The following is a 22,740-nucleotide window of genomic DNA, read 5'->3' on the forward strand; positions in this document are numbered from 1 at the left end:
CCCAGCCCCTGACCAGCCGTGACCCACCTTCTGTCCCTGTGGGTTCACCTGTTGGGGACAGTTCACATCAATGTGATCGCGCCTGGGTGGCCTTCTTTATGGCTGTGTCACTCAGTGTCATGCATCCGAGGCTCATCCACGTCACATGCATCAGTGCTTCGTTCCTTCTGGGTCTGGGAGACGTTCCCTCACACAGGGGACACACGTTGTGAGTTTGTTCATTCCTTGGTGGACACTTGGGTTCTTCCTCCTCCTTGGCTGTTGGGCATGGTGAACCCTGAACATGCCAACGGTCTCAGTCACACAGGCCACGGTCACAGCCACGGCCCAGTCAGCCCTCCAGCCCGGGGCTCCACATCCAGGATTTGGCTAACCCTGGATCGAAAACAAACACTGCGCCTGTGCTAAACAGAACTCGGACAGACTTTTGCGGGGGATTGAACTCACTCAGGGCACTTGGCCACTGAGCCACATCCCCAGCCCTATTTTTTATTTTATTTAGAGACAGGATCTCACTGAGTTGCTTAGAGCCTAGCTATTGCTGAGGCTGGCCTTGAACTTGCAGTCCTCCTGCCTCAGCCTCCCGAGCCACTGGGATGACAGGTGTGCGCCACTGCGCCTGGCCTTTTTTTTTTTTAATGTTTTGGTTGTAACTGGACACGATATCTTTATTTTATTTGTTTATTTTTCTGTGGTGCTGAGGATCGAACCCAGGGCCTCCCATGTGTTAGGCAAGCCCTCTACCCTGAGCCACAGCCCCAGCCCCTGCGCCTGGCTCTTTAATGTTGTCATTATCCTTAACAAGGCAGCATGACGGTTTCCCCAGCACCTGCACCGTTGGGTATTCTAAGGCAACGAGAGATACGTAAAGCCTAGGATGCGGCAAGCGGAGCTTCTGTGCAAATGCTGGGCCCTGTATAACAGGGTCCTGCACGTGGCTGACCTGGGTATCCGTGGGGGTCCCGACTCCAGTTGCCAAGGCTCTTCCCCTGGTTCAGTGTCCCAGTGCCCCCCCCCCCCAGTGACAAAGGCATCAGTGAGACGCACAGTCACGCTTGAGGAAGGCCCAGCACATGCCCATTGTGCGCACATCCTCCCTGAGCATTTCCATCAAGAAGTCTGGAGTCTGCTGGAGTTAGCTCCAGGTGGGACAGTTGCAGGTGACATCAGATTACCCCAAATGTGGAATTCCTCCTTCCTCACCCCACTTTCCAAGGACCAGCAGAACTAAGGTCTTGCTTCTTGGGATTTCCACCCTCTCCCTCTCACTGATGGCTGCCTCTCCCTCAATGAGCACCTACTATGTGCCAGGCATGGACCTGTCCATCTGAGAGTCCAGCCACATTAGCTGCCCCTGACCCCATTCTACAGAGGCGGAGGCAGGAGCCGCACCTGGTGCGCCCAGTGGTGCAGCGAGATGAGCTCCCCCTGGACCAGGTCCTGGCCCCGGCCTCCCCGGTGCAGCTGCCTCCCCACCACGTCACCCGGAGCCGTTCCACGCAGGCATGGTGAGGTGGCCCCAGAAGTAATTCCAGCCGCTTGCACAGATGCAGCGCAAGAGGCTGGTGGGAACAGGCCCTGCGTGGTGTGGCCACCAACTCCTGAGATGAAAAGCCCTTCCTTCCATAAACCCCAGTGACTCAAACTGAACCGACGAGCCCCCGGCAAGGTGGCCTGTCACCCAGGCTGCGCTGAGGAAGTGAGGCATCAGGGTGTGTTTGAGGTTTGGGGCTCAACAGAACCACGCTGGGAATTGGAGGGTTCTGTCCCCAGCCGGGATGGGCGCCCGAGCCTCCCGGCCTCCGCCCTCAGTTTGGATCGTTGGGAACCCAGAGGCCACAGAGCGAGCGCTGGCTGCCGAGAGCGTATCTCGATCTTGGGACAGTCCCCAAAAGGCCAACCTGGGGTCAAGGTTGAAGGCAGGGGTGACGGAGGCGAGGGCAGTCCGGGGCATGCGGGCTGCTCGTCGGGCGGAGGCTCTGCCCTGCTTGCCTGCGACAGTCCAGAGCTGCGTGGGCCCCAGAGTGGCCCGCAGGCCGCCCTGCTGGACGTCCTCAACGTGCCGTCTCCTGGGGGGGCCAGAGCCCCAGGCAGGACCCTCCCTGTCCCCGAGGAGGGCACAGGTGGGAGAGCTGCTGCCAGCGCCCGGCTGCTCACCAGCCCAGGGCAGCCCAGGGCCTAGAGGACGGTGGCAGAGCGGGGTGACCAGGGCCGGTGACACTGCACTCCACACCGTGCAGCACCCTCTGGGCCCAGGGTCAGAAGCTCTGCCCCCTCCCCCCGGGCAGCCTGGACTCTGTTTCACACTGTAGACGTCGGGGGCGAAGCCACTGTGCCCACTCACAAGCTGCTCCCTCCTTTCAGGTCCCCGCACAGTCCAGCCCCATCCCTGCAGGCCTTCGGGGTCACTGGGGTTCCCTGGGACACATAGGAAGGGTTTGGGTCAAAAAGAAAGAAAGAAAAACAGGCCCCGGGAGGAGCAGGGGCTTGTGGGAAGAGATGGGCCGGGAGGGGGAGGGGCGGCGGGGAGCTTCCAGAATGTTCTAGAGGAGCAGGAGGATGGTGCCCAGGTGAGTGTCAGCAGAAGCAGACCCCGGGGCAACCCCATGGGCAGCCTTGGAGTCTCAGGAGCTGCTCTCGGGTCCCTCCAGGGTCACCCACGTGGAGGCCACAGCCCCAGGCGCTGCAGGCCCCCCGCCCCCAGGTCTGCAGAGCCCGGGCCCCCAGCCCTGCAGGCCTCCCCTCTGCCAGGACTGGGTGACCTGCTGGCAGCTCCGCCCTGTGCTGAGCTGTGTGTTCTCCAACTTGCAGGGATTTCTGAGGTTGCCCAGCGTCTCTGGTTTTGATTTCCACCCTCATTCCTTTGAGGTCGGAGATCGTACTTTGTATCGTTTCTGTGCTTTTCAGTGGATTGAGGCCCGTCCTGTGGCCCGTCCTGGGGACACTCCCTGCACTCGGGAAGAATGTGGCTCCTGGTCCTGGAGGTGGAGTGGTTCCCTCTAACTGACTTTTTTGCTTTTCCCCTGGTGTTGGGGATGCGACCAGGGCCTCACACATGCTAGACCAGGCTGTCACCAGGTGTGATCCCCAGCCCAGGGTGGATGTTCGTGTGGGTCCATCTGGCCTAGGGGTTTACAGAGGGAAACAAAAAAGCTTGTCAATAGAATGTTCAGTTCACGTTGCTCTAGGTTCAAACAGAGCTGAGCCCTGGCAGACCAGTTCCTGTGGCTTTGGCAGGCACTCACAATTCTCATGGGACTGGTGTTGGTGGCTCAGGAAGGCCAGAGACCAGGAGTGGGGACGGTGTCCACCTGCATTAGGACCTGGATTGATTGATTGATTTGGGGGGCAGGGGGTACTGGAGATTGAACCCAGGAGTGCTCTACCACTGACCTACATGTCCAGCCCTTTTAATTTTTTTTTATTTTGAGACAAGGTCTCAATAGGTTGCCTGGGTTGGCCTCAACTTGTGATCCTCCTGCCTCAGCCTCCTGAGTCACAAGCGTGGCCACTGTGGCCAAAATTCAGGACCTGAATTTTGAGGCCTCAGTCCCTCCCTACCCTGGTAGAATGAGGTCCTGAGCCATCTGCAGGTTTCCAGGCAGCCGTGTTCCTGCTGCAGGAGGCTGTCTTGGGTGGCCAGCCTGGTGGGGACAGTGGGGCGGGGGTGGCAGTACGCAGCAGCCCGCAGGCTGAGGTGTGAGTGGCACCTTAGCCGCAGGCCTGTCCAGCTCCCTGACATCCTCTGCCTTTGCCCACCAGGGCTGCTGCGAAACCCTGATTTCCGGGGGGGGGGCCCTAAAGCTGGGCCACTGGCCGCATCCCCCAACCCTCAGCTGTCACCCCAATTTCACAGAAAAACAAACCAAGGCCCAGAGTGTGGCAGGATGGTGCAACACGGAAGCCATGCAGGGGCTTTTGCTGATAGGCTCATCCTGGGCCAGCCGCTCAGAGAAGAAAAACAATTTTGAGCTTATGAGCTTAAGGAAAAGAAGGGGATCCAGCAACCCCACCACGGTGCATGTACTTAGAACCCAACAGGACCCCGACAGCTGCTCCCACACAGGCATTCACAGCCACTTCACCCACAACAGCCAGAGGCGGGAAGCAGTCAGGTGTCCATCAACAAATAAGCAGGTAAACAGAATGTGGTGTGCTGTGTGGTGGAGTACTATACAGCCATGAGAAGGAAAGAAATCCTGACGACATAAATGAACCTTTAGCACATTATGCACTGAACTTAGCCAGTCACAAAAGGACACACACCATGACCGATTCCACTCACAGGAGGTTCCTAGAGAGCTCAAATTCACAGAGGAAAAAAGTAGGTGCCAGGGGATGGGGGAGGATGGGGAGTGTCTAATGGGGACAGTTTCTGTTGGGGAGGGTGAGAAGGTTCTGGAGATGGGTGGCGGAGATGGTTACACAACACCTCATGGACTCTACGCCACAAAACTGCACACTTCAAAATGGTTAAAAGAGCTGGGTGTGGTGGTGCCCGCCCACAAGCCCAGCCAGTAGGGAGGCTGAGGCAGGAGGATGGCGATTTTGAGGCCAGCCTTGGCAACTCAGTGAGACCCCGTCCCACTAATAAAAAGGACTGGGAGGGTCATCCGCTCAAGGGTGGAGCACTTGCCTGGTGCGTGAGAGGCCCTGGGTTCCACCCCGGCTCTGCAAAAAAAAAAAAAAAAAAGTTAAGATGATAAATTTTGTGTATTTTTGATCACAATAAAAATTCAACAGACAAAGCAGACACGGGTCAGAGGACAGAGGACAGGATGGAGACAGGCTGGAGAGAGAACTTAGGCGGAGAAGAGACGCGGCGGTCCCCATCCTCCCTGGGCCCAGGGTTCCCTGTACAATGGTGGACATGGCTTCCCTGATTGGCAGCCAGCCTGGGCCTGGCCTCTGTCCCCAGGACAGCCCCCCGCCCCCAGAACAAGTCAGGGACCCTCCCAGGAGTCCTGGGCAGAAAACAGAATCAGGAGGAGCACAGAGAAGGGTGTGAGGGCTCAGAGAGGAAAGGGGTCTCCCAGCTGAAGGTCATGGGAAGGGAGCCATATCACAGGGCACAAAGCCCATGGCCACCTTCTGCCTTAATCCTTCCATGGCTCCCTACTGCCCTTCACTCCTGCAGCTCAGCCTCATCCCAGTCCCTTCTCGTGTATTCCAGCCAGACCGCCCTCCCAGAAGTCCCATATGTGGGCAGGTCCTCTGCCCTCCACCTTTCCCGGGGGTCCCGGCGCTGCTCCCCGGGTGGGGCTGTCAGATCCACGGTGACACCCACGCGGGCTGGTGGAGTGGGGACCGAGGCATCAGGGAATGTGGGCAGTGCAAAGGCCCAGGGGTGGGAGATCAGGAACCACTAGCCAGCTAGGAGGCCAGCACCAGGGGCAGCGCATGTGGGTGTCCCATAAGGAGTGGAACTGCTGGGTCACCTGATGATCCCCCGGTGGCTGTTTGTGGAACTGTCCCCCAGGCCCCTCTTGCTTCTTGTGCCTCTGGGGCGGTGCTGCCTCAGCTCCCAGCCAGCCTGACCCTGGTCATTCGTTCCTCCTGTCCCTGGGCAGTGGGCAGCAGGCTGTCCACACAGGAGCCTAGGCGTTCTGGGAGCCCCCAGCTGATCGTGGGTCGGGAACAGGGAGCCACCAGCTGGGTGTCTGAGCCTCCAGCTGTGCCCAGGCCCGGGAGGGACTGTGTCCACAGGACAGGGTCCCCTTCCCCGGCCCAGCCCCGCTCCTCCCCGGGTGGCCACAGGGGCCAGAGGAGAGGATTTGCACGGAGGCTGGGGACAGCGGGCCACGCTGGGGCTGCAGGGCCACGGCACTGGGTTAGTCACGGGAGAGACATTTTGGCAGAGGCTCAGAGCTGAGTCACCTCTGAGTCATTTCTTCTTGTCAGGACGTGGGGCAGGAGGAGGAGGAGGAGTGGTGGCTGTCAGCGCTCAATGAATGGGGGCGAGAGCCGGCAAGGAGAGGGTGACACGGGGACCCGCAGGTTGACATGCGATCGCACCAACTGCAGCCCCGTCCGGGGACACCCCTGCGCTGGCCAGGCCCCGCCGTCCCTCCTCCCGGCGGCCCCTCTTTTCCAGACAAGGCCACCCAGGTCCGGGCCCCCAAGGCGCAGGGCAGCGCTGGGGGTTCCCGCGGCTGGAGTGGCTTTGTCCCCAGCGCCGGTTCCGCCCCCTGCACGCACAGCTTTGGGTGGTTGTGACCTCAGGGTGGAGGTGCCACTGGTGTCTGCGGGGGAGGCCGGCACAGGGGCCCCGCGGGAAGATCCAGCCCGAGTGTCAGCGGGGCCGCGGCGGGAAACCGTGTTATTTGGGGGGAATTAGGCTGCCCTCCCGCTGCGCCCCGGAACCCGGAACCGCTCCAGGCTGCAGGGTGTCACTTCAGGTCCCCTCCCCCCCGGCCCCCGGCGCTGCCCTGGCCTCCCGGCCGCAGTGGGAGTGTGGGACTTAGTAGGTCACCTGTGACACACGCAGGGTCTCTCAACCTGGAGCCATCCTGGCCCCTGTGACCTGAGAGGGGCACCGCACTGGCCTCTGGAGGGCGGAGCCGGGTGCACAGGTCGCCCCTCCCAGGGCACCATCACGTTCTGCATCCGCGTGCTGTAGCACCCTGGCCTAGGTGCAGGGTGACAGCTGGGGCGCAGGCCACCTAAGCCACGCAGTGCCCGTGCCTTTGTGCATTAGCCCTGGCCTGGGGCCTGGGGACTCCTGGGGAGGCCGGGGGCTGAGTCAGGGCCACCTGTAGCACCTGGCACGGCCCAGCCCCGTCCCGCACCCCCCCCCCCCGGGCTGCGCCTGGTGCCCAGCCGGGAACACAGGAGACTCCTGGCAGAGAAATGGTTCCTGCATGTTTTCCCCGTCACCACAGCCATCGGGCCACGTCAAAACCCCTCAAAACCCTCACCCCATCTAATCCTTTTACCCGCCCTCTGGGGACAGTTTGAAATATAGCCAGTGGCATCTGCCAGGGGTTGGTCTGGCCCCTCTGTGGATACCAGGATCTGTAGATGCTGAACCCTTGATGTGAAGGACACGGTGTGGCACAGAACGTGCGGCCGGCCTCCCGCGGGCGTCCAGTGACCTCTACCTGAATGAGAAGATGTGCCCTGCAAGGGCTGGGCCAACGGCTATTGTGCTGTGCTGTTTGGGGAATCGTGACAAAGAAAAGTCTGTCTCTGTTTAGCACAGGTGCAATGTTTCTTGAACATTTGGTGGCATCCAGACAGTGCAGAACCCATGGACACAGAGATTCTTTGCTTAAGTACCTCCTGGCATATCTAAACGGAATATTATACAGCCATGAAAATGACAATAGAAACCCTTCACGGGGAGCTGGGCATGGTGGCACAGGCCTATAATCCAGGGGCTTGGGAGACTGAGGCAGGAGGATTGCAAGTTCAAAGCCAGACTCAGCAAAAGCGAGGTGCTAAATAACTCAGTGAGACCCTGTCTCTAAATAAAATACAAAAAAAAAAAAAAGGCTGGGAATATGTCTTAGTGGTCAAGTGCCCCCGAGTTCAAATCCCGGTACTCCCCCTCCCCTGAAAAAGAAGAAACCTATCACAGGGAAAAGCATTATGGAGGAGGTGTGTCACTCTGGAAAACAGGATACAGCCGTCATTGCAGGCACATGAAAGCCTTTCAGCATGAACCAGAAACCTGTTGTCCCCTGAGACACGAAACTGAAAAGAAAAACTTGGATTCAGGTGGGTTGTAGAAAGCGAGGTGCAGTTTTGTCGGTTTGGGTCTTTGGTATTTTCTAGAGGGGTGCAGCTGCCTCTCCAGGTGCTGCGTCTTCTCCTCTTGAGGATCCCAGGGGCTAGAAGTGTAGTACCTTTCTCTGGGTGGCATTTTCCCCTGACACAGAGCTGTGTCCCTACCGAGAAACCATGATCTTTCGGGACCGAGACCAGTGTTTCCAGCCTCAGTAGTGCTGACCCTTGGGACTGGGTCCATCGGTGACAGGGACTGCCTTATGCATCATAGGACATTTAGCAGCATCCCTGGCTTGGACTCCCTAGATGACAGCAGAGACTCCAAGTTGTGACGACCCAGACTGTCTCCAGACCCCGGTGTCCAGGCTGAGGACCACCCACCCCAGAGGCATATGGTGGGAGTTGTGTTTGATTTCAGAAGGAGGCGGGAAAGTCGACCTTGCTGGATTAGACTGTGGAACCCAGCCCGACGTCCCCAGTGTCACTTGCTAAAGCATACAGCCAGGCATCGAGGGATGACACTTCCTGTGCTATCTCTTGGAGGCATGCAGGAGACCGAAACCCAAAGTGTCAGCCTTGTCACGACTGCCCTGTCATTGGACTCAGAGACCTGGGTCCCCCCTCGCACCCCCCTGGGGAAATCTGGCAGGTGTTTTGGAACAAGCAAGAAAAATGTCTCCCCCGTCAGCCCAGGATCTTTCCTCTGCTCCCGTGCTGCAGAGCCTGGTGCTGAGCAAGGAGGGCCACGTCCCCAGGTCCAGGGGCCACCATGGTGTTCCGGGGCAGTTTTTGCAGAAGTTGCACGCAGAGAGGGCACAGCTCGCGCAAAAACACTCACACCCTTTGGTTGCAGCGGAAGTGAGCCCGGGTATTTACTCTCGAAAGATGAATCAGATTGTCATCTCCCGTTTCTGCTTTTCGTGGATATTACCAAACAGCTCTCAGCTGTTTCCAGGGCTGCTGTGCCCCAAGGGGGAGGCAGGATGGAGGGAGGGAGGGAGGAAATCCCAGCCTCTGTCGCAATGGGGTGAGAGTGTTTTAAAACGGGCTGTGCTTATGAGCTATTTTCACTTTCTGGAAACAACTTGTGCAATTGTTAGTGACCATGGTTACCCAGGGCCCCCGAGAAGGGGAAGGCGAGGGGTGGCACAGAAGAAGCTTTCAGGGAGATGCACCTTGTCACCCGAGTGAGACATTTGGGGTGGGGTACAGAGGTGTCCCCTTGCTTACAAGGTAGATTACTGGACTAGCCTCTTCCCACCATCCAAGCAGGGGTTTTTACTGTCTGCCATGAATTTTTTTTTTGCACCAGGGAACCTACAGGGGAGGGTCTCATGATGTTTCCATGCAAGTCACAGGTGGGTCACTGCAAAAAGCCACTGAATTCCTGTAGTGAGACTTAGAAACCCTCGAGAGGCATCCAGACCAGACTAGCACCCTAATTCCAGCACTCATGGCTTGCTCTCTTTGGGTCTCAGTTTCCTCACCTGAAAAAGAGCTCAGTTCCATGCATCGTCCGCAAAGGTGACCTTCATTTTTTTTTTCCTATCAGATTGGGGAAGTCATCTCAAAAAAATCTGGCTAAAAAGGCAGGACTAGGAAAAGGTGCAGCATGTCAGCACTTTACACACACACACACACACACACACACAAAAAAAAAAACCCTGCACACTCTAGAAGTTTGGCTAAACCTCAGAAACTTCCAGAAAAAGGTAAAGCTTTTTTTGGGCCCAGAAGAGGCCACGTCAGTAGGGCGAGCACTTTCCCCAGCTCTGGGGGGAAAGGAGGCAATTTATGGCTCAAGGAACAACCTTAAAATAACCCACCCTCAGCCCTAAAATGCAGTGTTTAAATTTATAGAAAAACCCACAGGTTCCTGGCAGCTGGGTGCTGCAGCTGGTGATCTTGGAGCCAGTGGGGACAGGGCGAGCTTCACACTGTGCCTCTGCCAAAGCTGCCTGCTCCCCTGCCAGCCCCTCCCAAGTGTCCCCAGATTCCAAACAGCCAGACCGGTGCTGTGATTTTTTTCAAAAGATGCAAAACTTTTCTTTTTAATTAAAAAAAAAAAGCCTTATAAAAACGAGGCAGCCCCAAAGCCCGCCTGTCTCCCTTATGTACAGTAATACAATATCTGTCACAGTCACTATGTACAATATTATAAAGAATACCGCAGACAGTACAAAGGAAGGCTGCTATCGCTCACGAAGCATCAAGCCTCGATCCTCTAGTGTAGACCCGTGGGAGGGAAGGGGACACTTAATTATTGCACCATTTTTTAAAAACAGAACTCGTCGAAGAGAAGAGGATCGTGTCGTCTCCCACCGGGTCTTTAGTCACGGATAGGGGCTGGGGCGGTGGCGTTGTCATTGTCATGGGGCAGCGACAGAAGCCCCTCCGTGGCCACACAGTCCAGCCCGGTCCTCAGGGTCCAATAAATACAGTCACAGTTTGGGAGGGCCGTGCCCGGCACGTGGGACCCGCCACGGCCGCGCGCGGAGAGGCGGGGGTGTCCCGACTACATGTGCCGCTTCATGTGCAGCGCCAGGTGGTCGGAGCGCGAGAAGGCGCGGTCACACAGGTGGCACTGGAAGGGCCGGTGGCCCGTGTGCTTGCGGTAGTGGCGCGTGAGCTCATCTGAGCGCGCGAACTTCCAGCCACAGCCTTCCCAGTTGCAGTGGTAGGGCTTCTCACCTGCGGGGAAGGGACAGAGAGTGAGCCTCAGTTTCCCCGCCAGGTCACAGCATGCAGGCCACCGTAGCGCCTCCTCCAGCGCGCACCTGTCCCCAGCCCTAACCCTCATGCCTGACCCACGTTTTGAACCCCTAAGAACCTTAACCCACACGCCCCCCCACCTTTCTGATCCTCACTCACCCTGGAAGTCCAGTGGGCAGTGCCCACTCCCCAGGGTTTCAAGCCACGCCCCCAGGAGTGTTCTAAACTCACATCGAAGGGTCCCCCTAGGTTTCCCAAGAGCATTCCCTTCTCCAGATCCCGAGCCAGTCCCCCAGAGGGGACTTAAGCGTGCAACCCCTCCCTAACATTCCCAGACGGCAGAGTGCCTAAGTGCACACCCTCTCCCCAGCTTCCTAAGCCACGACCCTGGCGAACCCTAAGTGTGCACTGCGTTCCAACCCAGCATCCTGGGGCAGTCCCCCTACCCACATCCCACGACATTTCCTAAGTGTGATCCCTCTCCCCAACCTCCTGAGGCGCCCTGCCCCGGCCCCAGCTGTCAGCTTTCGCTCCCTCTCCCCAGTCTCCTGGGCCACGCCCCTTGGGGAGGGTTCCGAAGTGTGCGCCCCCTCCCCAAATCTTGAGCCTCGACCCAAGGGCGTTCCCAGCTCCTCTTCTCGCCCACGCAATAGAACGTCTCCGGGACGCGCAGCGCCCCCGCCTCCCGCGCCGAGCACCCACCTGTGTGCGTGCGCAGGTGCGCCTTGAGGTGCGAGCTCTTGGTGTACGTCTTGCCGCAGCCCGCGTAGCTGCAGGTGTGGGTGGCGGTGCGCTTGCGCGGCCAGGAGCGGCGACCGCGCTTGGGCTTGGCCTCCAGCAGCTCCAGCGGGGACGCGGGGGGTGTGAGCAGACCTCGAGCGGCGGGTGGCGCCAGGCCCAGGGCGGCGGCGGCGGCGGCGGCCGCGTCGTCAAAGAGACCGAAGGCGGCGGGCGCAGGTGGGCCGTAGTGCAGACCCGGGCCTGGCGCGCCGTAGCCGGGGCCACCAAAAGGGGGCGGGAACGCGGCGCGCGGGCCGGGTGCCGGCAGACGCGCGGGGCCGTCGGGGCTGAGCGGCGGCGTGTCGGGCGGTGGCGGGGGTCGCCCTCCCGGGCCTCGCAGGCACGCGGCTGCCGGGCCCGGGGCGCCCTCGCGCTTGAGGCCCCGAGGCCCGCGGGTCAGACCCGGCGCGCAGCCGTAGCCGCCGCCGCCGTCCACCTCGGGGGGCTCGGCCTTGACCAGCCGTCCCGGCGGCGCGAGGAGGAAGCGGCCGTGCAGCGCGGGCCCCGGGGGCGCGTCCAGCTCCGGCCGCAGCAGCTCCGACACCAGGCCGCCCGTCGGGGCGCCGTAGGGCGGCGGCGCGCCCGGCTCGGGGTAGTAGAACGCAGGCGGCGGGGGCGGCGGCGGGGGCGGCGGCGGGGGCGGCGGCGGGGGCGGCGGCGGCTCCGGGGCGGCCTCAGCGCCCAGGCCGTCCAGCCCCATGGACAGGATGAAGTCCAGCACGCTGTTGAGGTCGTCGTCGGCACCGCCGGCCTCGGGCTCGGGGCGCTGCCAGCGCTGCGGGCGACAGGGCGATGGGGCGCGGGCGTGAGCGCGCGGAGGGCTGGGGGGACGCCCGCGGCGCCGCCGCCCGAGTTCTACCACCTGGAGCCCGCGACCCCGCCGCCCGCGCTCTGCTACCTGGAGCCCGCAGTTTCCGCCCTCACTTTCCACTACCCGCAGCCTACGTTCTAGGGTCCATCCGGAGCCCGCCGCCCGCGGTCCCCGCCGCCCTCACCTCCTGGAGGCCGCGCTCGCGGCACGGACTGGCGAAGGTGGAGAAGGACGGCAGGATGGGTTCGCTCAGCGTCATGGCTGGGACCCGGGGGACGCGGGCTGGGGACACCGGAGAGCGGCTGGCCGGGGCGAGGGCGGAGGGGACGGCGCAGTGGGCCGCGGCCGGCCGCCCAGGCCTTATAGGCGCGGCGCGCGCGGGGGCCGGGCCAAGGCGGCGGCGGCGGAAACGCGTCCCGGATGGGGACGAGCTCCGGGCGCAGCCTAAATTTAGCCGCGGTATATAAGCCGGCGGGCGGCGGCGGCCGTGGCCACTGCGGCCGCCCGGGCCCTGCACGCAGGGTCCGGCCCCCTCGCGCGCCGCCAGGCCGCGCCCCCCGCCGGCCCGCCCCCGGCCGTCTCCCGGGCGACGGCGACAACACGCGCCGCACAACAGCAGCGGGGCGCCCGGGATCCCCCGCGTCCCCGCGGCTCCCGCCTGCGTCAGGGCCCTGCGGCGGGGGTGGCACCCGGGTCTCCCGGAGACTCGGGACTCCCTGGGGGGGGGGGCACTCAGCTTGGAGGCCTCCCCGGGTCCCCGGGTGGAAGGGGAGATGGGCCTCAGCCTCAGAGGGGCCCCCAGAATCCTAAACGGCGGGGGAGACTGGGGTCACCAAATTAATGGTGGATGATCCTTGGGACCCTCATCTGCTGCAAGCCCACCCCCTGCAAGAAAAAAAAAACCTGGTGTGTTAACCTCACGGGATGTTAGGTCTTGGGGATGCCGCACACCGCCCACCCCCCCCAGACACCCCGCAGGTGAGCCCCACAGTGAGGGAAACTGAGGCAGGGGCGGCCGTGAGAGGCGGAGGTCCGCAGACCCTGGCAGGCCCCGTGCCTTCACTGATTGCTAAGTGACAACTTAGTTACAACTTAGTCACAACAGTGGTAACAGTCCCTCTTCCAGAGACCCAGAACAGGCTGGGGGTGGGGCACCTTCAAAGGGCCCTTCTGTCCCCCACACCACAGTGTCCTTACTCCAGTCAGCCCTGAGGGGCACCGGAGACAAAGTCCCAGCCCTTAGGGACTTCCATTGTAGTAGACCAGGGGGAAGGGAACCTGAATTGACACCTATTGTTAATTGGCCCCAGTAGGGAACAGAAAGAAACCCCAGTGGAGGGGAAGAGGAAGTGATTATGTGGTGGGGGGCCGGTGTGAAGTCTGACTCTGAGGCAGGGCTTGATGTGTGAGCCAAGGTCTTCAGGGAGTGAGGGGGAGCCCCGTGGGTCTCAGAGGGAGAGCATCTTGGGGTGACCAGGAGCTGGGTGGTGGATGGGCGCTGGACTGTCTCGTGGCCTGTGCTGGCCAGGTGGGTGCAGCAGTGGTCTGGGCTGGAGCCTGGGGGTGGAGGGGTGCAAGAAGGGGCCTGAACAGGGAAGTCCTTCCTAGATGTGACAAGTGTGTCTTGGTGGGCGGGTCTGGGGGACTCTCAGGCCTCCTGTTCTTTCCCGGTTGCTTTGTTGTCCCTGGGGCCAGGAAGGATTTGCCACCCACAGTAGCTGGACCCCTGGGCTGATGCAGGGGTGTGGCCTGGCACAGAAGGGGGACTGAGCAACCCCTCTGGGGTCCCCGATCCAGGGCCCTCCCATCTGGAAGGAGCCCAGGGCACACCACCCAGTGTGACTCATTCACATGTATTCAGCAAACAGCTTTCTGATAAACCCAGAGCAGGCCGAGCCCCCTGCAGCCTTGCCCACAGGGTGGGCTGCTGAGATTCCTAGGGAACCGAAAGGTGCCCCTCGTGGTAGTTGGGAGTCCGTTTTTTTTTGCCACTGTGTGACCTGGAGCAAGTGACTTTGCCTCTTGGGGCTTGCTTCATCTGTGAAATACGGATAATACATCTTCCCTCAGTGTCCTTGGGCCCCCAGATCTAAGGATGCTCAGGTACCTACCTGTCATACAAAATGACACAGCCTCATCCTCCCCATAGACTTCATCTCCAGGTGACTTAGAACGTCTAATAAGAGCTCATGCTATGTGAGCATAATAACCAGCAAGTAGTTGTCACCCTGTATTGTTAGGAAATAATGCCCCCCCAAAAAAGTCAGCGTGTTCAGTTACAGCTGCATTCCCCCTCCTAGTATCTTCCATGTGTGGTTGGTTGAGCCTGTGGCTACAGAACAGGTGGGTAACGAGGGGGGGGGGCTGATCAGCACCTACCCCAAGGGGCAGGTGGCCCCGCGGGGCGGACACTAGAGCCCTCTACAAGTGCCCTGCAAGCCCTTCTCTGGCTCCTGATGCCAGTGCTCCTTCCTTTTGAATTCCGCCTGTTTGGCTCCTGCTTTTCTTTGTCTTCTCCACCCCCTTAAATAATGGATCTTTTAGGCCCATTTTACATTTACAGAAAAATTGAGCAAAGGACAGTTTCCACGTAGCACCCCCCCATACGTTGTTAATGTCTTGTGTATTTATTACAACTCTTACAGATTTTTTTTTGGGGGGGGGGTGCTGGGGATTGTGCCCAGGGGCTTGACCCTGCTGGGCAAGCACTCTACCACGGAGCCACCTCCCCGCCCTGTGGAGCAGATTGAGATAGATCACCAGCTAAAGTCCGCATGCACATCAGGGTGCACCATGTTGTATATTCTGTGGATATTTATTTTTTGTCGGTTACAGGGAATCGAACCTGAGGCCCTTCTACCACTGAGCTGCATCCCCAGCCCTTTAAAAAAAAATCTGATTTAGAGACATGGTCTCTTCAAGTTGCCGAGGCTGGCCTTGAACTTGTGATCTTCCTGCCTTCACCTCCTCAGTAGCTGGGCTTGCAGGCATGTACTGCCGCGTCCAGATGTTCCGTGGATTTTGACAAAGAGCGTGGTGTCATCTGTCCACCATTATAGTACCATGCAGAGTAGCCTCACTGCCCTGAGAGTCCCCTGTGCGCTACTTACTCCCCCCCTCCCCCACAAGCCACCGGCAACCACTGGTAATTCCACCAGACGGTCGTATGTTGGAATTACACGGTTCGTAGCCTTTTCAGATGCCTCCTGTGCCTGACAATATGCCTTTAAGGTTCCTCAGTGTCTTTCTGCTGGGCGGGCAGTGGGTGGGCGGGCGGCCATGGATCCCTGGGTCAGGTCGGGGTCGGGGTGGGGTGCCCTGGGCCGGGAGGCTCACAGGCCCGTGTGTCTGAGTCCCCCACACCCCCTGACCTTTTAATTTCACTTCCATACAGGGTCTCATTAAATTACCCAGACTGGCCTCTAACTTGCGATCCTCCCGCCTCGGCCTCCCGGATGGCTGGTTCACAGGTGTGCCCCCCACCTGTGGCTCCTCTCCCTGTTTTTGTTTGTCCCCAGAGCTTTCCACCATCGGTGGCTGTTTTTGCCTTTTCTCTGTGGCAGGAGCCCGATGTGCCTTGGGGCCATGTGCTCAATGGCACACAGTAGGTGCTCAATAAACATCCACCGGCCGATGAATGAGCAGGTTAGTGGACGGGCTCCCCTCCTGGGGGTTCCTCACTCTCCCGTCCTTGGCCTGGCTTCCCAGCGACCTGCCCTGTCACCTTGGGGTAATGGCTTCAACGTCACCCCCTGTGTGTACACCTCCCGATCCCCACACTGTGATGGAAAGGTGCCTTCACAGACGCAGCTGGGCCCTAAGATGGCATCATCCTGGGTTAGAGCGAGCCCTGGATCTCTCGAGTGTCCTCATCAGAGAAAAGTCAGAGAAGAAGGCCGCGTGGAGACACCGACAGAGATTGCTGCAGGGTTGTCACCCCCCAAGGACCCCAGCCGTGTGGGACATATCTGCAGAGAGCCTGGCCAATGCATGAAAAGAAACTTGAACTTTAGTGGCCACTTTAGCTGGGTGACCTTAGGCCGACCACTTAACCTCTCTGAGCCTCAGTGGCATTGTGAAAATATGAGGTGGCCCCTGTAGGTGCTCCGGGGTCCTTGCTTCTTGGTGGTGAGGACAAACCATGGAGCCCGTGGGGGGCTCCCAGGCACGGGAGTCTCTCGCCCGGGGAAAGGCAGCACTGGGGTTGGGGGGCTGGAGCGCGGCCCCTCTCGCGCTACCATCCCATCACCTGCTGTCCAGACCACGCCCACCTGGGCAGGTGTCCTGTGTGGTCCCAGGCGGTGACGGTGCTGGTGAAGGCGCCTCGGCTTGGAGTTGTGTTCCCACCCTGCCCCAGCCCCCCAGGTGACTCACCTGGGCCCAGCCTCTGAGCCGTCCTCGCTGGTGACAGACATCACCAGCCAGTCACAGACCGGAGAAGTAGGGCGGCTGCGTCTGTGACACTGGGGATGGAACCCGGGGCCCTGTGGGTGGCCAGCTCTGCCCAGCCACAGCCGCCGCCCGGCAGGCACATTCTTATGAGGAGCAGGAGTCCACTCTGAAATGACAACAAGAGGATGATGATACAGACCAGGGGCCCAGCATTTATGATGGCCGTCAACCACTGTATACAGTGGCATGTGACACACTTTTTTTTTTTTTGAGATGGGGCCTCACTGTGTTGCCAGGTGGCCTCAGGGTCCAGGGGACCCTCCTGCCTCAGCCTCCCGAGTAGCAGGACTACAGATGTCCCTGGCGGCACCGCGTGGATCTTCAGTTCCCCGAGACGTGGACCCGCGAGGCCCTATGGCGGCTGCTCCGCTCGCAGACTCCCAGACGGCGGAGCTCAGCGCCGGGATCGCGGGATGGATGGGCTCGTCGTCTGTGACTGGCTGGTGATGTGTGTCACCAGCAGCCTTCCCTCGTCACCTGCTGATCCCGGGGAGAGGAGCTAAGCCTGGCAGGGCCGCGGCCGCTCGCTGTCACCTTGTGCCATCTCGGGGACACTCTTCCACTTTGCAGTTTTCCTTCCGTGTTTCTCTCTCTGTTTGTCCCCAGCAACCCTCGGGCGCTTGGCCGGTCTGAGAGCAAGGGCAGGGACCCTACGGAAACAGGTCACAGCTGAGCTGCGAGGGTGACAGTCACATGGTGCCAGGCCGGGCCACCTTCCTGCTGAGGTTGGCACGAGGCGTCCTGCTCCCTGTGTTGGAGGGAGGTCCAGGGCCCGCACAGGGTGGGCTTCGGTCAGGTCACCCTCTGCCAGGGCTGTGTGTCTCAGGACAGAAGCCACTTTTTGAACCGCCTTGATGTCACCTCTGGACTTTCCTTGTAGCTCTGTGAGCAAGGAGGTGGTGGCACGTGGGGACAGGATGTCGCATGGGGACAGGGACGGTGTAGACTGCACTTGGCTGGCCTCCGCTGGGTCTCATCAGAATCTCTCACACACACCCCCCACTGGGCCACCGCTGCCCGTCACCTTGACACTGCGGCAGATGTCGGGGAGGGAGCGACGTTTATTGAGCACCTACTGCATGCCAGGCTCTGCACTGAGGTGCTGTGTGTTTTCTGGTTTAACCTTGATATAGGTGCATTCCCTGGGTGGCGGAGCCCCGGGCAGGTCCTGGCCCCTGGACCCGCAGGACAGTGACCTGGGGCCCTGGGTTGGCACTGGGTTCCGTCCCCGGCACCAATAGCATAGAATAATAAATAAAGTGCACGACCCGGTGACATTTAGAACCATGCTGTTGTGCAACCTGCACGTGGTCTAGTTCCAGAACATTTCATCACCCCAAGGAGCCCGGGTCCCACGGGCAGCCACACCCCAACTGTCCCTCCCCGCCCCTGGCAACCGCCATCGGCTCTGTCTCGTCCAGGAGGGTTCCCAGGAGAGGAGTCACAGCGCGCCGCGGCCTTGGTGGTGTCCGTTTGGCCGCGAGGAACTTCACCTGGGCATCTGTGAGCGGCGGGAGGTCCCACCCGGTGCCCGGCTGTGCCTCAGCCCCCGGGAGGCTGAGGCAGGAGGACGGCTGGAGCCTCCTCAAAACAAACCCCCACCGCAGCCTGTGAATGACCGAAAAAGTGAAAAGGAGAAGAACATTCTGTGATGTAAAAACCATCAGGGACCACCGGATCGCAGCCCATGTGCACCGGTCCCTCTCCACCCACCACACCCCGACGGTGCCCACCTAGGTCCACTCTCCCGGGACAACAGAGGGCTGAGTCATTTCAAGGCCAGATGAGTGACAGAGAAGGGGACGTTGACTCTCAGCTAAAGCGCGGAGAACGCAGGCTCCCAGCGCAGGAGATGGGGGGAGCTGCCTTCAGCCTCAGGGCCTCCCGGACCTCAGCGGCCTCCCCGTGGGCACCTAGCAGAGGCCTGTGGGAGGGGGCTCTGACCACCTGGGACCTGGGAGGGGAAGGGCAGGAGGGAGGGGCTCCAGGAGACACTCGGCTGCTGAGGGGTGTCGTTGGGGGACAGGGCTCTGGAGACGCCCTGCAGGTCGGCAGGCGCCGTCACACGGTTAGTGGGGACATAGCTGGGAGGGACTTTAAGTCTTTGCTTGGGTCATTTTTTCTTGCTTCATGGGCCGTTCCTCTGGGCCAAGGGCTCCTCGTTTCTGATTTGTGTTTGCGGATGCATCGCGCTGTCAGGGACAGGCCACACGTTGACCAACTTAGGCAATCGCCACCGTCCAGCTTTAGAATCTCCCCACCCCAAGAAGATCTTCCTAGTCCTTCGCCTGGCCCTCTCCCAACCCTACCCCAGGCAGCCCCTGCTCTGCATTCTGAGCCTGAAGATCTGCCTTCTGTGGACATTTCCTACAGATGCGATCATACAGCGGGGCCTTTTGCGTCTGTCTTCTTCTAATAACTGGAGGTTTGGCCGTGTTGTGGCATGTATCCATGGCTCATTCCTTTTCACGGCTGAGTAGTGTTCCACCAGATGGAAGGACCACAGCCGGATCATCAGTACGTCAGGCTGCCTCAAAGAAGAGCTGTTCCCTTTTTTCTGCAGGGGATACATTCCAAGACCCCAGCGGATGCCTGAAACCACAGATAGTACTAACACACATGCACACGCACATGCACACGCGCGCACACACACACACACAGATTGTAATACCTAAGTTTAATTTGTAAATCAGGCACAGTAGGAGAGTAACAGAACACTTGTAACAATGTACTGTTGCAAAGTCATGTATAAATGGCCTTTCTCTCTCTCAAAATATCTTGTATTATACTCACCCAACTTGTGATGCTGTGAGATGATACATGGGCACATGGTGACATGAACCGAGGAGGGTGACATAGGCTCTGTGGCATAGCATCAGGCTTCTTTGTAAAGGTTACTTGAAGTCGAGCATGCGATGCAGCGACAAAGACCTGATAACCAAGACAACCGCAGAGTGCCAACAGGCAAGTAGCCTATACAGGGTGGAAACACTGGCCGCAGAGATAATTCACATCCTGGTTGAGACAGACTGGGACCAGGTGAGGTTTCTATCACGTTACGTAGGTAACTGGCAATCTGAATCTTATGAATAGTTAGTTCTGGGATTTTCCATTTAGTATTTTTGAGCCACAGTTGACAGTGAGTAACTGAAACTGGAGGAAGCCAAGCTGAGGAGAAGGGGACTCATGTAAGATAATTCTGTGCAGCCCCATGGAGCCCAGGGACCACCCAACTCACAGTTTAGAAAAGGGCAGTGATGCCCTTCCCCACCTCCAGCTTCCCTCCCCGCCTGGGACTCAGTCTCCGGCAGTCACCTGTAAAGTCACCTCTAACCAGGTCCGCTGGGCTCCCTGACATGCCCTTCCAGCCACAGGAGGCCAGCACCTGCCCTTCAGGTGGCCGTGTGCCTGTGCCCGGGTGCCTGGCGCAGGGAGGTGTCTGGCTTGAGCACCCAAGGGCTCTCTTTCCTGGAGTCGGGCCCAGTCCCCAGCTTGCCTTCTAACTCCAGGGACAGCGGGCCCCCTGCTGTCGATGACAAGCCTGCACAGAGACCCCCTTGCAGGGGAGGTGGCCGGCTGGCTTTGGTTTCTTGCTGGGGACCCAGGAGCAGCCCCGACACGGCCCTCGTTTGAATCTGACTCCTTCCCTTTCCTCGTGAATGACCTGGAGCGATTGTGCTGCTTCGTCCTGGGGGCTGGCCCTGCTATGATCAGGGGGGGACAGTGGTGACCTTATTTTGTGATCAGATCATGATTTATACCTTCCCATGCAGACAGCTGTGGGGAGGAGGGATCCAGGAGAAAGGGGCGGAGCTGCACCGGCTCTGTTCCTTTTTGTGGCTGAGTAATATTCCACCATGTGGCTCCTTGTTTATCTGTCACCTCTCGACAGGCCTTGGTCGTTGCTGCTTTTTTGATGGTCTCTTGTGACCCGTACTGCCATGAACATCTGCGTGTAAGTGTCCATCCGGGTCCCTGGGTGCCGTTCTTTGGAGTCTGTCCCTAGGGGTGGGATTGCGGGGGCGTGTGGCGGCTCTGTCTGGCTCTGGGGAGAGACACCTGGTCAGATGTGTCTCCAGGTCTCTGTGGGCGAGGGAGCCCCCGTCCCGCTAGCCCTTGCACTTCCTGCTCTGCCCAGCAGCGGGGCCCCTGGTCCGGGGAGGAGGCGCCTGGGTCTGCCGGGTGGGGGCAGCAGGAAGGTCGGGCCCTCGGCCTCATCTTCTTCAGAATCCGCACACCCGCTGGGCGCAGAGGGACCTGAGGCCCCCCGTGAGCTGGGCAGGCCGCGGGGACAGAGGCTCGCTTAGGACAGCGCTGGCCTCCCGAGATGCGAGTCGTGGCGGCGTCCAGCAGGTGGGCTCCGGCCCCGAGTGCTTCTGTGGTCGACTTTGGGGAGAGGGAGGCATTCTTGTCCCCGCCTTCCTGTCGCGGGGACTGTGACCTTGGGGAGAAGGTTTTGCCGACGCGACGGATGTTTAAATGGCAGATCTGCGGGGGCTCGGGGGGAGCCAGCCCATCTTGGATTTAGGGAGGCCCCCAAGTCCGGTGACGGTTGTCCTTACAGGATAATGGGGAATGTCACCGAGAGGAGGAAGGTGGCCCTGGGAAGGTGGAGGCAGAGGCTGGAGCGCCAGGGCACAGGCCAGGGGGTGGCGGGTGGCGGGGCCCAGAAGTAGGAGAAAGGCCAGGAGCAGCCTCCCCTCCCCAGACGCAGACGCTGGGGCCTGGCCTGGGCCTCCAGAACCACCGGAGGACACACCTCCGTCCTGCGCAGCCACTCGCTGTGGTCCTTTGTGGCCACAGGACACCCTGGGGCAGCTGGCTGGGGTGAGCAGGGCTGTGTCCCCAGGGCCACAGGTGGAAGGGGACAGGGCAGGAGCCGGGGTGATGCCTGCTGCTGCTTCCCCAGGCCCTGCGGGGAGTGGACCTGCCCACAGCAGCCGGGGGGCCTGGGGACAGGACTGTCCCTGTCATTACCGTGGGCTCCCGGAGCTCCCTGCTCAGCCCGCGGGTTCCACCCCGGCTATGGGGCTCCCTCCGCCAGGGCCCAGCCCAGAAATGGGGCACTGGCCTCACCCTGCGGGGTGCCCAATCCTGTGCCTTCCTGGCCTCGAACAGAGTCACCAGGTCCAGCAGGATCCCCGTTAGAGTGACAGTTCAGGTAGACGAGGTTCTCTTGCTCGTTCTCCGTGTTCTCCCACATCGCAGCTCCCCTCCCTCTCCCACCCCCACCTGCTGTCGCCCGGGCTGGCCTCCAACTCCTGCCTCAAGCCATCCTCCTGCCTGGGCCTCCCCAGTGGCTGGGGCTGGCATAGCCCCCTCCCCTTCCCAGCTTTCAGGTTTTTGCCTTTTTTTTTCCGACAAAAAGGGGACAGAAGGTCTGTGGCTTTGGTAGCCGAGGAAAGACACAGGGGACTCCCGTCCCAGGGGCTGTGAGGCTGCCCATCCGGGGGGTCCGGGGGCTTTTGAAGAGGGGACCCCAGCCCCTTTCCCGTGTTCCCTGGGGGGGAGTTTTGGGAGGCGGCATTTCTGAGACCTTCTGGGTCTGGGTGACTCGTCCGCGGTGGGTGTTGCTCAAGGGCCTGGATGGGGGACAGAGGTGACCTGCTCCCCTGAGGCAGGGACGGGGGATAGGGAGGGGCAGGGGAGAGGAGGGAAGGGACGCGTCCAGAGCACCAAGTGGACACTGTCCATCCTCAGCCCAGGCCAGGCCACCCGGGAGAGCTGGGAAGGGGCTGCCCTCAGGTCACACCTGGGTGCCAGATGGTGGCTGAAGGCTCCGTCCCTGTCCCCAGTGCTGATCCCCTGAGGAGGCGCGGTTTTGAGTAAGAGCAAACAGGTCGACCGCTTCAGCAAGGAGGAGCCGCCCGGCCTGTCCCCAGGCTGCCATCTGCACAGCCGTGGGGCAGAGTTCTTCTTTTGGATGAATCTAATCGTCGAGGACACTCCAGGGAGCTCCCGGCTGGCCTCCCGCCTCCCCTGGGGTCCGTGACGTCTCCCCGACCTCGGGACACGGGCGCTGTGTTGGGACTTCCCCAGGAAACCCAGTGTCACCCTTTCTGTTCCAGGATCCTGGGCCACATTCGGGAGACCTCCTGGGTCACCCCTGGGTCACCCCGGCTCCTGACGGTTTCTCTGTCCTTTTCTTTTTCTCTTTGACACCGGGGATTGCACCCAGGGGCGCTTGACCACTGAGCGACGTCCCCAGCCCTTTTATTTTTCATTTTGAGGCGGGGTCTCACTGAGTTGCTTAGGGC

General features: G+C 60.3%; 1 protein-coding gene across 2 annotated transcripts; it reads right to left on the bottom strand.

The window, feature by feature from the left end:
• Positions 1-9,746: 9,746 nt before the first annotated feature.
• On the bottom strand, positions 9,747-12,381 carry Klf2 (KLF transcription factor 2). 2 transcript variants are annotated; one of them, XM_046436979.2, is made up of 3 exons: positions 12,216-12,381; positions 11,143-11,995; positions 9,747-10,419 (listed from the first exon to the last, which is right to left on the bottom strand). In XM_046436979.2, exons 1-3 carry the CDS (start codon positions 12,288-12,290, stop codon positions 10,244-10,246), a joined length of 1,104 nt encoding a protein of 367 aa, XP_046292935.1. In that variant the 5' UTR covers positions 12,291-12,381; the 3' UTR covers positions 9,747-10,243. The 2 variants fall into 2 exon arrangements, with proteins under 2 accessions (XP_046292935.1, XP_046292936.1); XM_046436980.2 differs by having other exon boundaries at positions 12,119-12,355.
• Between the last annotated feature and the right edge of the window lie 10,359 nt (positions 12,382-22,740).

The sequence above is a fragment of the Marmota monax genome, unplaced genomic scaffold (genome assembly GCF_021218885.2).
Source record: "Marmota monax isolate L192 unplaced genomic scaffold, Marmota_monax_Labrador192_F-V1.1 WCK01_AAM20220418_F8-fsc00021, whole genome shotgun sequence".
Classification (NCBI taxonomy): domain Eukaryota; kingdom Metazoa; phylum Chordata; class Mammalia; order Rodentia; family Sciuridae; genus Marmota; species Marmota monax.

Coding starts and splice junctions, on each gene's coding strand:
- Klf2 (XM_046436979.2), bottom strand. CDS start 12,290: ATGACGCTGAGCGAACCCATCCTGCCGTCCTTCTCCACCTTCGCCAGT. Junction 11,996..12,215: donor GCGAGCGCGGCCTCCAGGAG/GTGAGGGCGGCG, acceptor TGTCGCCCGCAG/CGCTGGCAGCGCCCCGAGCC. Junction 10,420..11,142: donor GCACCTGCGCACGCACACAG/GTGGGTGCTCGG, acceptor CCTTCCCCGCAG/GTGAGAAGCCCTACCACTGC.